General features: G+C 40.2%; 1 protein-coding gene across 1 annotated transcript in view; it reads right to left on the bottom strand.

The window, feature by feature from the left end:
• Nucleotides 1-4,880: 4,880 nt before the first annotated feature.
• The window catches only part of LOC109927079 (proline-rich transmembrane protein 3), a 49,051-nt gene continuing 36,575 nt past the window's right edge, over nucleotides 4,881-17,356 (bottom strand). Inside the window, exon 3 of the mRNA XM_020526977.2 lies at nucleotides 4,881-12,152. Coding sequence (XP_020382566.1) covers nucleotides 10,102-12,152 — 2,051 coding nt within the window. The 3' untranslated portion in view covers nucleotides 4,881-10,101. The remainder of the gene's footprint in view (nucleotides 12,153-17,356) is intronic.

The following is a 17,356-nucleotide window of genomic DNA, read 5'->3' as shown; positions in this document are numbered from 1 at the left end:
CCCCTTAATATCTTGACAACTCCCCAATTTCCTGTGGTTAAGAGTTTGATATTTTAACTGTTCTCTGAATGAAGAAAGTTCTCCTTCTTTCGTTATTGGAGTTATTCGTTATTATCTTAGAGCTTGCTTTGGACTCTCTCACAAGTGGATACATTCTCTTCATATCTACCCTGTCTAAACCATCTATAATTTTGAACACCTCTAACATATGAAGAAATAAAAGATGAAGAATGAAGACCATTGGTTAATTTTAACAATAATGTGTAAAGAGAGGGAATGTGGCAAAACGCAGGAAAACAAAAGGATCAGTGATGTTTCACCCTTTATGAGTTTTTTTTTCAAATGGTTTCCTCTGGGTACTCCAGTTTCTTCCCACAGTCCAAAGATGTGCAGGCTATGTGGATTGGCCATGCTAAATTGCCCGTAGTGTTCAGGGATGTGGAGCTTAGGTGGGTTATACGGGGAAGGGTCGGTGTGGACTTGTTGGGCCGAAGTGCCTGTTTCCACACTGTAGGGATTCTATGATCTGTGAATATCAGTACCATTTACATTTTGGATGGTGTAGATCACATATCTGCTGAGACTGAGTGCGATTTGATTGCCCAATTCCACTTGTCATATTAAACACCATGCGTCACTATTAAATCTGCTCCTGATATTCTGACATAACTGCAAATTTGAAGGAACAAGAAGAATTAGCTTTAACCTTCAGTTCTATGGTTTTCTTAGGAAGTTTATTTAATTACCCTAGTCTTGTCCTCAGGGTATGCATACCAGCTGTGTGAATTCCTTATGATCGGGGGCACTTTTAATGCTTAGTTTTCCAACCCCTGTACTTAGCTGCTGAACCAGATGTCTCTGGCCTACCTGTGCTTTCCTCAACACAGATGTTAAAACATAAGGTTACTATCATTGAAAATGTTAAGTATATACTTACATACCTCAACATTGGATTCATCAGTGGAAATCTAGCTGATTTCTGCCAGCAGCAAGCTTGATCAGAAATCCTCCATCATTATTTGTTTATTTTATTTTGTGCTTTGCCAGCATTCTTTCTACTTCACGTTGGGTTTCTGACGCCTGCTGAAGTCAGTTTCTTCCAGTTCTGCATGCAAGCAGTCCCTCTTCGTTTGTGAGGCTGAAGTCTGGAGTTCCTTTCCCAAAACCTCTCCACTGTGTTCTCCTTCTTTAAGGTATTGCTTAAAACCTACAGATTTGACCAAGTGTTTGGTCACCCTACTTAATGTCCTCTTTAACCAATGGCAACTTTTGTCTGATTATGCTCTTGTAACAAGCCTTGAGATGTTTTACTACACTAAAGGTGCTATTCAAATGCAATAAATTAGACTCAAAGAGATGTACAGCACAGAAACAGGTCCTTCAGTCCAACTCATCCATGCTGACCAGATATCCTAAATTAATCTAGTCCCATTTGCCAGCATTTGGCCCACATCCCTCTAAATCCTTCCTGTTTATGTACCCATCCAGATGCATTTTAAATGTTGTAGTAATTGTACTAGCCTCCACCACTTCCTCTGGCAGCTCATTCCATACACATACCACCCTCTGCATGAAAAAGTTGCCTCTTAGGACCCTTGTAAATCTTTCCCCTCTCACTTTAAACCTATGCCCTCTACTTTTGGACTCCCCTATCCTGGGAAAAAGCCTTTGGTAATTCACCCTGTCCACGGCCCTCATGATTTTATAAACCTCTATAAGATCACCCCTCAGTTTCCGATGGTCTAGGGATAATAGCCCCAGATTATTAAACCTTTCCCTATAGCTCAGACCCTCCAACCCCAGCAACATCCTTGTAAACTTTTTCTACGCTCTTTCCCATAGCATCTTTCCCACAGCAGGGAGACCACACTTCTATATTCAGGTTGATTGACTGTAGGAAGCATCACAATTGAGTGATTATTTACCTTTTTGTACAGTTAGCATGGATAGAGATCAGAATCAGGATTTTTAGCTCATTTTATCCAAAGAACAATGAAACTAGTGCTATAACTTCATTTGTTTCTCTGGCTTATATCAGATAACTTTGAACATTTCAGAAGTAAAACAGTCAAATACGTACATTATATATGTATTTAAAATTTCAAATCTTCAAAGAAATGGACAGTACTGAAAATGCACAACAAGTGAGTCAGCACCTGTAAAGAAAAAAGGTTATGACGTTAAAGGTATGTGTCTTTCAATCAAAGTGTAAACTGAACAGCGAATGGAATTCCTAAAGCTAGTGTTCAGACCAGAGTGTTGTGGAGTATCCTCCAAAAGATGATATTATTTACAAAAGTAAAAAGACATTTCCATGCCTAAACACATGTTCCCCAGCCTCCCCTCTATGCTCTCTAGAGGACTTGTTCGGAAGTCATATGACACCAGGTTATAGTCTAACAAGTTTATTTGAAATTACAAGCTTTTGGAGCGCTGCTCTTTCATTGGGTGATGAAGGAGTGACACTCCAAAAGCTTGTGATTTCAAATAAACCTGTTGGATTATAACCTAGTGTCGTGTGACTTCTGACCTTGTCCATCCCAGTCTAACACTGGCACCTCCACATTCAGAGGACTTGGCCTCTTGATGTCACATTGCACAAGCTTCCAACATTTCTGCTTCCAAATATCCTTCCCTACATCATTTGCCATGCAAACTGAGCAACAATAACTCATCTATTTATCTGCTCGTATCATTGTCTGGCAACATAAATACTTTTGGGTTTCCATTTATAGCAAATATTCACATTCCTTCACGTCATTATGCCAAGTCCTCTGATTGGTCTCTATATTGTGGAGGCAAAGTAGGCTCGTTACAAAACACCCATTCTAACTTCAAGTGAAGCCCTGGCTTTGTTGTTGCTCATCATTTTACCTCCCTTCTCATTGCCTACTTTAATGCTTCCACCTTCAAGGATTGAATCTCCACTTTCCACTGGGCAGTTTCATCCTCCTAGTTTGGAGTTTCAAGGATGCTGGAATATAAAGGAGGAGGAAATTATGCTTTAGTTGTCTGGAGCCTTGGTCACTCATCACCCGGAGTCTAGTCTTAAGGCAGGATATATTTATCTTGGATGAAGTGCAGTGCAAATTCACCAAAATGATTTTAAACGATTAATTATGGGGACAGGTTGCATAAACATGGCTTGCATTCCTTCAAGAGCGCTGATCTAATCAAGGTATGTGAAGTGAAACAAAATAATCGTTGGGGTAGATTAAAAAAATCTGATGGAGGAATTTTAAAGGGGCATATTCGTAAAATTACAACTGTTATTCAGGAATGAAGCCAGGAAACACTTCTTCAGCCAGACGGTAATAGATATCTGAAACACTCTCCACAAAAGGCCAGTGGGTGTTGAATTAATTGAAATGCTTAAGGTGAGATTGATGGATTTTTCTTTTGTTAATGACTCCTTCATTCCTTCTGTGGCCTATACAACAATCCATAAAGGAGACTGCTGGGCATTTTTCTTTTATTCATTTACAGGATATAGGCATCACAGGTTGGCTAACATTTATTGCCCAACTCTAATTACCCCTACATAGGGGACATTAAGCTTCCTCCTTGAACCACTGCAGTTAATGGATTGGGGGCGTGGGGGTCGTAAATGGTACACATTGCTACCGTTGTCCGTTGATGGTGAACGCTAAAGGTATTTGATGAGATGCCAATCAAGATGGCTGCTTTGTTCTGGATATTGTCAAGCTTCCTTAATTTTGTTGGAACCGCACTCACCCAGGTCTGTAAACACATTCCATCACATTCCTGACTTGTTCCTGGTAGATGATGGACAGGCTTTGAAGACCCAGGAGGTGAGTTACTCACTGCAGGATTCCCACCCTCAGACCTGCTGTTATAGCCACAGTATTTATATACAGTCATAGAGCCATACAGCATGGAAAGAGACTCTTCGGTTCAACTAGTCCTTGCTGACCATGTTCCCAAACTAAACTAGTCCCACCTGTCTACACTTGGCCCATATTCCTCCATGCCTTTTATATTCATGAACTCATCCAAAATGACTTTTAAGTGTTGTAACTGTGTCTGCATTCACCACTTTCTCTGGCAGTTCAGTCCACACATGAACCACTCTGTGTAAAAAAAAGTCTCCCCCTGCCCTTTTTAATCTTTCTCCTCTCACCTTAAAAATATGCCCCCTTGTTTTGAACTCTCCCACCCTAGAGTAAAGACCCTTGTTATTCACCCTATCCATGCACCTCACAATTTTATAAACCTCAATAGTGTCATCCCTAAACCTCCTAATAGTCCAAGGAAAATGTCCCAGTCTTTCCAGTCTATCTTTATATCTCAAAGCCTCCATTCCTGGCAACATCCTGGTAAATTTTTTGTATATAACTGGTTCCATTTCCAATCACCAACAAAGCAGTAATCTGTTTTTATTTTTATCTCACTTTGCCACAAAGAAAGTAATAATAAAGGTTCCCCTCCCAGCTCCAGAAAATGGCCATTTTGTTCTGTCACCCTGGTAGCTTTCACATGTACTTTTTAACAGAATTGTTGAATTCAATTTGACAACTTGCTGTGGTGGAATTTTAAGTCACAAATTCTAAGTTTCTTGTCCAATATGGAAACCTCTGTGTATCTAATTGTAAACCGCAAAACCCATCATAGACTGAGAATCTATTTCTATGTTGTCTTAAAATGTGAGAGGTTGGAATAGGCTTCCATCTGCATTATTTTTCAATGCACAACAGATGTACAGTATTCCCCTGTGTTATAACCTGCAGTTGCACCATGTAAAAAGAGGTCAGAGAGGAGAAGGAGACTGCAGAACAAGCAAAAACAAACATTTGGTTTATTATATGAACAGAATGTAAAAAAAAGTATAAATTTGCTATAAAGTAACATCAAAAGCAACATATAGAATAATTACAAGGGAATTTAAAGAAGTACTGCAATGCCTTGGCTGTACAAAGTGTTCCATACAGATAATATCACCAACACTGCCACATTATGCATCATTTCTGCTTATCTAAGAATTTTACATTTTTCCAATAATTGTCTCTCTTTAATGGAGACTCATGAACCCAGGTTGTCTGCCTTATGGAAGGTAAGTCCGAAAATAAATTATTTTGAATCAACTTGTTATGACACACCTCCATGGGAGTTGAGACATGAACCTAGACTTTCTGGCTCGGAGGTAGGTAACACCACCATTGCACCACAAGAACACAAGTCTTTAATAAGATGACAACATCTGGGAGCCATGCCTAATGTCTGTCTCTCAGTCCCAGGTGGGGATTTGTTGCAGTATGTCAATGAACAATTGACAGTGATTTGTGGTACTTGGTCTAATACCATACAGGGAGTGTCCTTTAGTCAAAATTGCTGAGCTCAAAGGTAAAGAGAAAAAAAGGTAACACATTATTGTCTGTAAGGTCTTGTGCAATTAGAAGCCACAAATCTCAATTGTACTGAATATAAGAGATTAAATAAAAAATAAGGTCAACTTGGTCACTTTGGCCAAAGTACTGAAATGAGAAGAATTAAACATGGAGCATTTAGAAGGCAGGTCTCTTAATGAAACCAATCTTAATAAAAAGAGTTACGCTATCAATTCCTGTCTTTAAAATATTTTTCTAATCTATTGTTAATGTGCATCTTAAATAGACCCCAATGGTTTTAGCAAATGCTTGCCAGGTTAAATATCAAGGCACTAAAGCACCTTATTGAAATAGAGAATTTAGCTGTAATGACCTCAGGACATCAATTGCAAAGAGGCCCCAAACGCACTGAGAGAAAATGTCCCCAAACAATGGCGCTGACCAGTCTAATTGAAAGGGCCTTTGCTCAGAAGATGCTTGTTTAAACCTCAAAATATTTGAATACCACATCATTTCATTTAAGTTTCAGGAAACACTTGGTCTGCCTTGACAAGGATGCCCTTTCAAGAAGATGATGAAAGGTATTACATCTTCTCTCTTCTTGGAAACACAACACTTGCACATCCACCAAATATAAAAAACACATGCATCCTCCCCCACCCCTTCACTCAAGTATACATGCCTCTTACATAAACACAGTCATGCACACAAACACACTGCCCCCATGTATTGTACACACACATCCCCATGACACCACTAACTCAAAAGCAAAATGCTGAACTGCTGAAAATCTGTTTCTCTCTCCACAAATTTCAGCCTTTTCTTCTTTCTTTATTCTCTAAATTGGCATATGTTCTCTGCGCATTTCACAAATCTCTGCACATACATACAAACTCTCCTCTAAACACACACATCACCACCTCTCCCTGAAAAATATAAATACAATGATAATGCAGCAAGTGTCCTGAAATTTCTGTTGCCAAAATCTTATGCATTGTCCATTTCAGTTGCTGATATTGGCAACTGTAGGTAGCATTTACTACAGATGTGGGGAAATAGGATTAGGTCCTAGCAAGTTAATGCTCTGTGCAAACAATGCATTTCTATCAGTCTGTCCTGGGAAATCTTTAGAAAAGAAGTTATTACTCTAGTAAACCATCAGTTGTGTTGTCACTGATCTCATCAGATATAATACTGCAATCCAGAAGCAAGCAAATGTTAAGCAATATTTTATAAGGCTGTAGCCGCAAGTGGTGAATATTGCTATTTGGAAATACTGCAAAGAGAAATTATCATGGCTGAATCTATTGGCACTGCATCACAAGGGAGCACTTCTTGCACATGTGCAGATGTAGTCAGTGACATCTTAGTGATGTCCTGCATTGCTGGGTTACTTCCTTAATTCTATAAAACAAAATTAAAGTCTAAATATTTAATTTAAAGGAATTTACAATGTCATGGTTGGGGTAAACTTAGAATACAGATCAAAAACAACAGCTCACAAAACTACAGAATTATTATACAAATTGAGACAAGCAAAAATAGAAGTAAACTTGTTTAAATACATTGATATTTAAACCTCAAACGAACATAGCCAGTTCAATCTCACTTTGCACGTAAATCAGCTCATTCTTAGAAACTGCCAAATTCAAAGTTTTCCTCAGGTCTTTTTACTTCCGACTTGGTCAAATAAAAGACCCAGACTCAATCCTTCTGTATCGCCTCCGTAAGAGTGCGATTCTCACGAACATCATTTCAGTTTAGAACTTTTAAAAGTATCTGAAATTAAGTCATGGATTGCTGGAATCACTCTGAATCACTGCCGATTTTTTTTTCTTAACACTATGTCCAAGTTCAATTTCAAATGTAGGCTGGAGAACATTCTTCAATCTTCTCTGCATGAAATTGTTGAGTCGTGCATTTATTCATCAGCTCCTACAGACATCCTTTGAACAGCTCTACATCTGTGAATAATTACAGGAGCCCTGATTTTCAGTGGTTGCCTTTTCACTGTTCTCATAGATTTTGTGGCAACAGAACTATGTATATTCTGTCAGGTGTTTTTGCTTTCCAAATGCAAGTCCAAATTGTGATTTCGTCCACATTAACACTCAAATGATGCAACAAACTTAGAAATAAATGGGTGAAACTCAGTCTTTAAACACAGCATTTTGTTTATGGTGTGGTAACTGGTGCAGTGCAAATCAATAAAATGATATTTCCTTTGCCATGGGCTAATATAAGACCAGCAGCATTTGAAACACAGGTACATATGTACCTGGAACAGGCTGTAGCAACAAACCTTCTTGACTGCTCAGCAATTCAGAGAGACAATGCAGTCCTTCCAAAGTCTCCCTGCCCCTTTCCCCATAACCCTGTAAATCTCTTCTCTTTTCACCTTTGAAAGCCATAATTCAATCTGCCTCCACTACAATTTTTGGCACTGCACTCCAGGTCCTAACCACTCACACATCAAAAAAAAACAGGTGTCTTTCCTAATGTTGCCTTTGATTTGTTTGTTATTCATCTTACATCTGTGTCCTCTGTTTCTCAACTCTTACACCAATAAGGCACAGTTTCTCCCTATCTACTTCTTCCAGATCCCTAATCATTTTGACTTTCTCTATTTAGTCTCCTCTCCACTGTTTCTTCTCTAGAGAACAGTACCAGCTTCTCCAATCCATACATGCAACTGAAGTCCATCATTATTGAAACCATTCTCATGTAGCGTGCCTGCACCCTCTGTAAAGCCTTCACAACATTCCTGAAATGTGGTGCCTAGAACTGAACACAGTACTCTAGATGATGGTGAATGAGTGTTTTATACAAGATCACATTAGCTTCATTGCTTTGGTACCCTATGCCTATAGTTATCAGGCCTGGGGTCCAATGTACATTGTTAAATACATCCTCAACCTCCATGCTACATTCAATGAATTTTCCACATATTCCCCAGTTCCTCTGCTCTGCACCCCCTTTAAGATTATGGTTTTTTGCTTATTAATGGAAACAAATGAATTCCTAAATAGAAAAGTTCAAATAAAATCAAATAGAATTGAATTCAAATAAAATAGAATCCATTGCTATACACTCCAGTTCAGTCCAAGCCACATGATCCAACATGGATCCACTGGAGATGATTTGACAAATAACAACAGCGGGTATAATTGTACATATTGATTTGCTTCTGTTGGTCTTATGCAAGGTGTTTTTCTTCCCCGGTAAATTCCCTTTCTTACTCCCTTCCATTTTGTTCTGATCTGGCCACCAGGTTATGATTTAAAAAGACATCTTGTAAAATGTGAGGAAAAATATGCAGTAAAGACCAGTGAAGTGACATCGATCGAAAAATACGCTTTGCATTTAGGATTTTGTAGAGTAAAGGTATTAGGGGACTGGTGGTGACAGCAGACTATTTTCATTATGAAGTAATCCTTCATTTATATTGTGTTCAAAAATGATGATGGATGGGGGAAGTACAAGGATTGCAGAGTTGAGTAAAACACAGTGATTAACATTTCCAAGCTTCTCCATCTCAAATTGATCTGTGAAAACAGACTTGTCAGTTTAATTTCAGAAATACAATAGCCACTGTTAGAAACAGGAGAGCTGAATAAATACCATACTGGAAAACCTACAACAGCTGGTGAACCCTTCAAACAATATATTTGATTAACTGAATGGTGAAACTCTGTAGCTGTTTCCAACCAACTCTAAAATTTACCACAACAATAAAAGTCAGTTGTGCAGTGGACACTGGTTGCAATGCTATAAAACAAGCAGAATTCTCCCCTTTGCTCTCTCTTGTCTCTTTGTCTTTCTCCCTTCCTCTCTGCCTTTAATTATCTCCCTCCGCCTGCATTTCCTAAATTACAATGGTGATTAGTTGGGAAGGGTTTTGGGACATCCTGAGGGCATGAATGGTGCTATATAAATGCAAACCTTTCTCAGGCATGTGGCCTCATCTGGCACAGGGATGTTGGATCAAACAGCCTTCATCTGTATTGCATCATTGTCATAATCTATTTTATCTCACAGATGACTTCTTGCTCCAGAACCATTTTCTCTATACTAAGAGTTGGTGTCATACTCCATAATAAGAGTATTCAAAGATTTATGTGACTAATGGTAAAATACTATGGTCACATAATGTTTTCCTGGATATATGCTGAGGCATCCTCAGGAAACCTGGCATGTCAGTCGCTGAGACAGACCAATAAAGTGCTAAATGATTGTATAACATGTTCCTTCATAACAAGAGCACGTGATGAATTTTTTCAAATTAAGAAAATAGTCTTTCTTTTGCCATGAGAATGAATCTATTTATTATCCATAACTACCTCCTTATAACAGGGTTCTAGTTAATCTCTTTTCACCATAGTTGGGTGATTTCTAGATTGTTATTAGTCTCCGACCCAACTGTTAACCTACAAAAGTTACTTTTGTTTATTGTTACAATGAATTTCAATGACAGCAAGTGAATATTGAAATGGAATATGTTAATAGATCACAGAAAAACAATTTGGTCTTATGAACTAAACATTCAGCCTCACAATCAGACAGTGAAGAACTGACCAAGTTTCAGTGAAAGAGGATGAAGTATTGCTGCTCCTTTCTCTGCATTTCTTGTAACTCTCGTTTCAATCGGTGATAATCATGAGCCTTTTTATTAAAAAATAATGCAAGATGCCTGGTCTTTACCCAGACCTGATATTTTCTCCAAATACTATTAAACAAATCGATTTGTATCCAAGAATTAAAGTTCGATGGTATCACTAGAAAGACTGACATCATCAGTCACTCTTATTTCTAAAAAGCTCTTACGTGCTTCAACGTCAGGGTCTTCTGTCGTCAATTTCGCTTCAGAATTGTCTAAATTCTTGCTTGGCGGGAGAAGGCTCTCGCTAGCTAGGTCAGCAGAGGGGACACTCTCACCAGAGGAATGGTTACGAGTCCATGAGTACCAGTGGATTCCAAAGGATGTTTTAGAAGCACTGTCCAAGGAACTGCTCGAGGCTGACCGGTGCAACTTGCTGGATGCTTGAGTGTGCTCAAGATCCTGGCTGGTCTGCTGGGATGTGTCGGTTTGGACAATGTTCGGCGGGCTGCATTTGGCTATACTGTACAAATAGTCTGAGTCACTGTTGCGACGCTTGGTCTCTGATGGCCCCAGTGTGACATTACCCTGGTCAAGCGCTTTGCGTGTTGTCAAAGAGGAGCAAGAGTCTTCTACGGATATGTCGCTGGGATACTGAAACCTGGAAGTGTGAAACAAGCTGTCTCTGACGATGTGCTCCCTGAAAAGAGCTTCGTCAATACTTCGGCTAAGATTGATGGGTGAAGGTGGACGTAAGTCAAAAACATTGAGAGATAACACTGACTCCTTCTCAATGCAGATGCTGGTAAATGAACGACCCATCATTAAATTGTGAGATTTAGGTCCCAGGACTGGTATTTTGGGCCTGTGATCGAGAGAGACCATTGAGCCATCTTTGTTGCAGTAACTTTTGTTAGGCTTCGGTTCATTCAACGCTTTAAGAGGCATGCTCTCTGACTGATTCCGTATAAGGTTCTTGCAGATCTCATTGTTGGTTATCCTGTCCTGGGTTCCAGATGACCAATCGTAGCAGTTGTTAGGGTATCCTGGTGCTTCCCTCTTCCTGTAGTGATTGAAGTATTGAACAATCTTGCTCCAACAAATGTGATCAGGCCGGCCTTGGTGCTGACAGAATGCATAGGAGGTCACGAAACACATGGCAAAGGATATTACAATCTCAAAACATCGATACCAGAACTGGAGGAACCACCAAGACCAATAGAAACGACCCTTCTCTCCCAAAATTCCATACATCCATAAGATAGCATAGACTTGCAATGCACAGCAAAGTAACCCAAAGACACCTCCAATTGCCAACACTCTTGTGAAGATCAAAAGCTGTTTTAGTGCCCTCTCTGGATTCTGGAGATCAATTGATTCCTCATTGTGGATTGTCGGTTGCTGGTTTTGCCCAATAGTGGCTTCAGACCGACTCTTGAGCTTACGACAGCTGAGAAAAAATGCAAAGATTAGAAATGATCCCCATGAAACTGAGAAGATATGGAGGATTATATTCACAGCAGGATTCAGCAGTAAGTATAAAAGATCTCCACTTAGTAGGACGACAAAATGGATAACTGCAATTACTGCCAAGAAAGCTGGGCTCTGTATGTTTGGGGAGAGCATTTGAAGTTGCCCCATCTTTAGCAACATCAGTGTGAGAATGCCAAAGGTGGTGATAAGAAGGGGAAACGTAATGTTGTACAACACCAAACTACCTACTGGAGGAAGCTTGGACTTGCTGCCATAGGGATCAAGGAACAAATAAATAGCTCTTAAGAGACCCAATGCAAAGAGTTGGGCATTGGCTGCCATGAGATAGCTAAGTTCTGGAATGTATAAAATAGGAGACCCAATTAAATTGATAAGAGACATTAGCATGAGGATAACAAACAGTATTCCTGCCCCATAAACATGCAATTCCCAAGCAAAGCCCAATGTCTGTTTCAGATCATTCCACTGGGCTGAAGTTTTATTGGAGATGCACTCCCTATCCCATGTGGAACACAATCGGGAATAGGATTTATTTTCATCTGAACTATTGTCAATAGTTGGCTTTGAGTTTGATGTGTGATCTGGTTTCTGGGCATCGACTGGCCTGCTATTTTTGCGTTCTGATCCATGTTGCGAGTCCTGTTCTTTGGATGAAGTGTTGACACCAATTGAAGTATTGACTGCGATTATCACGGTTGGACTTTGTCTGTTGTTCCCTGTAAAAGATGCAGCAAGTGAACATTAATCATATTGTTGTGGAGGCATGGCATAATGCAAGAATAAATCAACTTTCAAAGCTAATTATACATTGGCACACATGTTACCCATGGTGCACTCATCTGTTCACTGTTTCTCTTAGTACATATATTAGTACATTCAAGCTCATTTGAAATGCAGCCTTTCAAAACCATTTTTGGTAATATTGTTTTCAACTATCAATTTAGAATCTGGATGATGTTCAAGTGTTCCCTCATCTACCTTAACTTATCGAATTGTAGTTCTTTCTACATTTTCCTGTACCTCATCTATGTAAATTTATTGTGGTATAGCTCATTCTACATTATTCTGTACCTCATTTATGTTAACATATCGTGGTATAGCTCATTCTACATTATTCTGTACCTCATCTATGTTAACCTATTGTGGTATAGCTCATGCTACATTATTCTGAGACCCTCACATTGATCCTCAGTGATTTGGTAAGTTGGCTCAACAAAGTGTTCAGCACCAGAAACAGAAATTGCTGGAGAAACTCAGCAGATCTGACAGCGTCTGTGGACAGAAAGCAGAATTAACATTTCAGGTCCAGTTCTGAAGAAGGGTCACTGGACTTGAAACATGAATCTGCTTTCTGCCAGACCTGCTCAGTTTCTCTTGCAATTTCTGTTTTCATTTCAGACCTTCAGCATCTGCAGTTCTTCGTTTTATTTTGTCACAGCATTCAAAGTGCATTTCAGTACACTGCAGTACCATCTGGCCTAAGTGTTCTTCTGGCTGGGTAACCATAGTTTCCACAGTAACAACTGAATATTCTGAAAACAATGCAAATAACCCACAATTTTCCTTTCACACTGGGAATTATTTAACCCTTTACTGAAATAAATAGACTAAAAGCTACCACACTCCACTCATGATCTCACAAGTGTTGCAACTAACAGCAAAGTCTCCTCACTTATTATGCAAACATGGAAAATGATGCTGTCATCTATTAAAAGGTTGTGTTCTAGCAACTGTGATGGTCTTGCTTCTGTTATCAGTAGCTCAGAGTTGTGTAAAGGATTAATTGAGTTGGCATAACATGTGGCATGAGACAGCAGAAACCTAGGCATATCTCTGGTACTGTCTGAATGTAACACATTTGAAGGCTGGGGTTGAGGAGCTAGCCATTAAACACAACACCCTATTATTGTCCAGCTTTGCATGAAGAAATCGTACGGACTATGTTCTGTATGTTTGTGATCAAAGTAGCTTACATTACCAAATCAGTACTCATTCCTCTTTTCTACTGCAAGAGACTCTGACCTTCATTCTAAATATAATTCTCTCAGCTGCTTATCGACAAAGTGGAGGGGAAACTGTTTGCAGTCACATTGGGAAAAGTCAGATTACTGCAATGAGAGAACTGACTATGAAATTTGACAACCGTGGCACTGCCATCTCATGGAAACTGATTTCCAAGTAATGAGTGGCTACCTGACCTAGCACAGCTTCCAAATAAACATCCTAAGAAAATTTGTCATGACTCCACAATTGATGGAAATATGGGTTACAGCAGCCCAGCATATGCATTTACAGAGGTGCCAAAATTTGGGATGCAATTCTATGGGCTCAAACAATATTCGAACGAAGGCTGTAGCAACACATGCTTGCAAAAGCAATGGATGGCATGTAGAATATAGCTTCCCCCTGACTTTTCCAATGGTTCAGCTATACCTTAGAAAATAATCTAGCCACATTTCTCACTTTTAGTTCTTACGTTCCCTCAAGACATTGGTTTGGAAGAATGAAGGGTGATCTCATTAAACCATATAGGACTCTTAAGGGACTTCACAGGGTAAATGCTGAAAGGATGATACCCCTCAAGGGAGAGTCTAGGACCAGAGAGTATGGTTTCAGAATTAAGGGATGAAAATTTAAGACAGATATGATGAGGAATTTCTTCTCAAAGTGGGTTGTGAGTCTTTGGAACACCTTGCCACAGAGAGTTGTGGGGACAGAGTCCTGGTGTATATTTACGGCTGAGATAGATAGATTCCTGACCAGTAAGGGAATCATGGGTTACAGGGTAATTGCAGGAAAGTGATTGTGAAGAATGTCAGAATATCTATTGGAGCAGGTTCGAGGGGCTGAATGCCCTACTCCCATTCCTTTTTCTTATGATCCCAGGGTCTTAAATAATTAGAATGGACTTGGGAGGTTAGGTCATAAACAGCTTTTGGACAGAAACTGTGCAGACTGAACTATCAGTTTATAAATCCTTCTGATCTGCCTATGAGAGGTAGTAAAAGCAGAATTTCCAGCTGAGAAAGTGCAACACAACATCTTCTCTGTTTAAGGACTCCATGTACAGGTTCTTACACACACAAACAAACACACACACGCACAAACAATCAATTTTGGTTGTCAACTATTTTTCCTCTGATTTTCCTGACTCCTCATGATTCCACGGCTGGTAACCCTCTGCCACCTCACTCAGATGGTCATTCCTTACATGAAAACTGGCGTAGTGGGCACCGGCTGCTTATTCAACTGGGCAAATTCCTTTGTTAAACCTGGCACAATCCTTACCCAGTGTCCATGCCCTTATCTTTTCCCTGGCATGGGACTTCTGTGGCTAGCTTTGGTAATTAGTCCTTCCTTGGCCTCACCAGCTAAAATTCAACCAGGACTTTTCTAATGACTGTGGCTCAGTGTCATGCCATAGGATACCATTTATGCCTTTACAGAATGAGTTAGATCTGGCACTTTCTTTCATTGAGTCAAAGAGGTCTGCAGCACAGGATAGGGCCCTTCAGGCCATCAAGTCTGCACCTGTCAAAGACAACTGCTAAGTATTTTAATCCCATTTTTCAGCACTTGGCCCATAGCTTTGGTGTTTAAGTGCATATCTAAATACTTCTTAAATGTTATGAGGGTTTCTGCCTCTACCACCCTTACAGGCAGTGAGGTCCAGATTCCCAACACTCTCTGAGTGAAAAAATGCTTCCTCACATCCTCTCTAATCTTCCTGCACCTTAACTTAAATCTATGCCCCCTTGTCATCAATCCTCCTTCAAGGGGAAAAATTTCTTCATATCTACTCTGTATGAGCCCCACATAAATTATTAATCTCAAACATGCCTCCCGCCACCTCTCCCCAAGTCTCTTCTGCTCCAAGAAAAACAACCCCAGGCTATCCAACCTCTCTTCATAACTAAACTCTCCAGTCCGGGCAACATCCTGGTAAATCTCCTCTACCAAGGTTTTACAGTAGATTTGTAGCTCGGGTTGTGGATACTGTGGTTGGTTTGCTAGCCGAGCTGGTTCATTAGTTTGCAGATGTTTCATTACCCTGCTAGGTAACATCATCAGTGCAGCCTCCAATGAAGCGCTGTTGTGTTTTCCTGCCTGTTATTTAAAGTCTGGGGACTCCAGAGTTTCCAGACAGGAAAACACAACAGCGCTTCATCGGAGACTGCACTGATGATGTTACCCAGTAGGGTAATGAAATGTCTGCAAACTAACGAACCAGCTCGGCGAGCCAACCAACCACAAAATCTCATCTGCACTCTCTCCAGTGCAATCACAACCTTCCTACAATGTGGATTCCAGAACTGCACACAATACTCCAGCTGTGGCCTAACCAACATTTTATACAGTTCCAACATTACCTCCCTGCTCTTGAACTCTATGCTCTCAGCTAATAAAGGCAAGTATCCCAAATGCCCTTATAGACACATTATCTACCTGATCCTTAAAGGACTAGTGGACATACACAACAACCTCCCTCTGAACCTTGGTGCTTCCCAGAGTCCTAGCATTCATCTTGCCTTGTTTGACTGGCCTGTAATCTACGGCTATCCTCCTCATTATTTACCACCCCACCAACTTAAAAAGAAAACCTGAGAAGATCAGTCACCAAAGTGGAGAAATCGATTTCTACAGGTTGTACATGTACAATAAATATTCAGTGGTCAGTGTAACAGTAAAACGGTTAACTCTCTCAAAGTCCTCCACAGCCCAGTATGGGAATATTTTTCAGGTTGTTGCATGCTCATTATTGATTTTGGAACATTAGAAGGAACTGTGAAATTGTGCTGCATCTCTCAAAATTAAAACAACATCACAGCATTTCCCTTTCTTTTACTTGGCCTGAAAGATTAGACCTTCTGAATTTTCTTTTTCTCTCTCTACCCTCTGAGTTTTGAACCATCGGTAGAATTAAAAGCAGCTGCCTGAGATGGCTCCGCTAATTATTTCTTAAAGGCACAATCTTTGAAACTAGTCGTATAAAAATAAACACGATCTGAGTGTGCTTGGATAGAAATAACATTAAATGTTTCTGCTATCCTCACATGCATCTGCCTTTTTCCACAGGAGCCATGATGGTGGTTGAAACAGTTATAAATGATACACTCAAACTTAAATATGTTTTCGAACACGTCAGATGCTCACCAGGATGAGGACGGCCAACAATCTGAGTTTCTGTTTTGACTCACCAGGGATGTACTCCTGAGGCTTTATAAGGCTCTGGTCAGGCCACATTTGGAGTATTGCGTGCAGTTTTGGGCCCCATATCTCAGGAAGGATGTACTGGCCCTGGAGTGGGTTCACAAGAGGTTCACGAGAATGGTCCCAGGAATGGAAAGCTTAACATATGAGGAACATTTGAGGTCTCTGGGTCTATACTCATTGCAGTTTAGAAGGATGAGGGGAGATCTAATTGAAACTTTCAGAATACTGAATGGCCTGGACAGAGTGGGTGTTGGGATGATGCTTCCATTGGTAGGAGAGACTAGGACCCGAGGGCACAGCCTTAAAGTAAAGGGAAGATCTTTTAGAATGGAGATAAGGAGAAACTTCTTCAGCCAGAGAGTGGTGAATCTATGGAATTCCCTGCCACAGAAGGCTGTGGAGGCCAGGTCATTGAGTACATTTATCAAGGGGATCAAGGGTTACGGGGAGAAAGTGGGAGAATGGGTTTGAGGAATTTATCAGCCATGACTGAATGGCAGAGCAGACTCGATGGGCTGAATGGCCTAATTTCTGCTCCTATGTCTTATGGTCACCAATGTTGAGTTTTTAAATATTCATGGCTCAACCTTGTTTTGGTTATTCACCTCACTGGCGAAGCAGTGGGTAATGTGATCCTGAGATAACACAGTGTGGAGCTGGTGGAAAACAGCAGGCCAGGCAGCATCAGAGGAGCAGGAAAGCTGAC

This window comes from Rhincodon typus, chromosome 16 (genome assembly GCF_021869965.1).
Source record: "Rhincodon typus isolate 14 chromosome 16, sRhiTyp1.1, whole genome shotgun sequence".
Lineage (NCBI taxonomy): Eukaryota > Metazoa > Chordata > Chondrichthyes > Orectolobiformes > Rhincodontidae > Rhincodon > Rhincodon typus.
The sequence above is the reverse complement of the archived record's forward strand: the minus strand, read 5'-3'. Positions and strand labels throughout refer to the sequence as shown.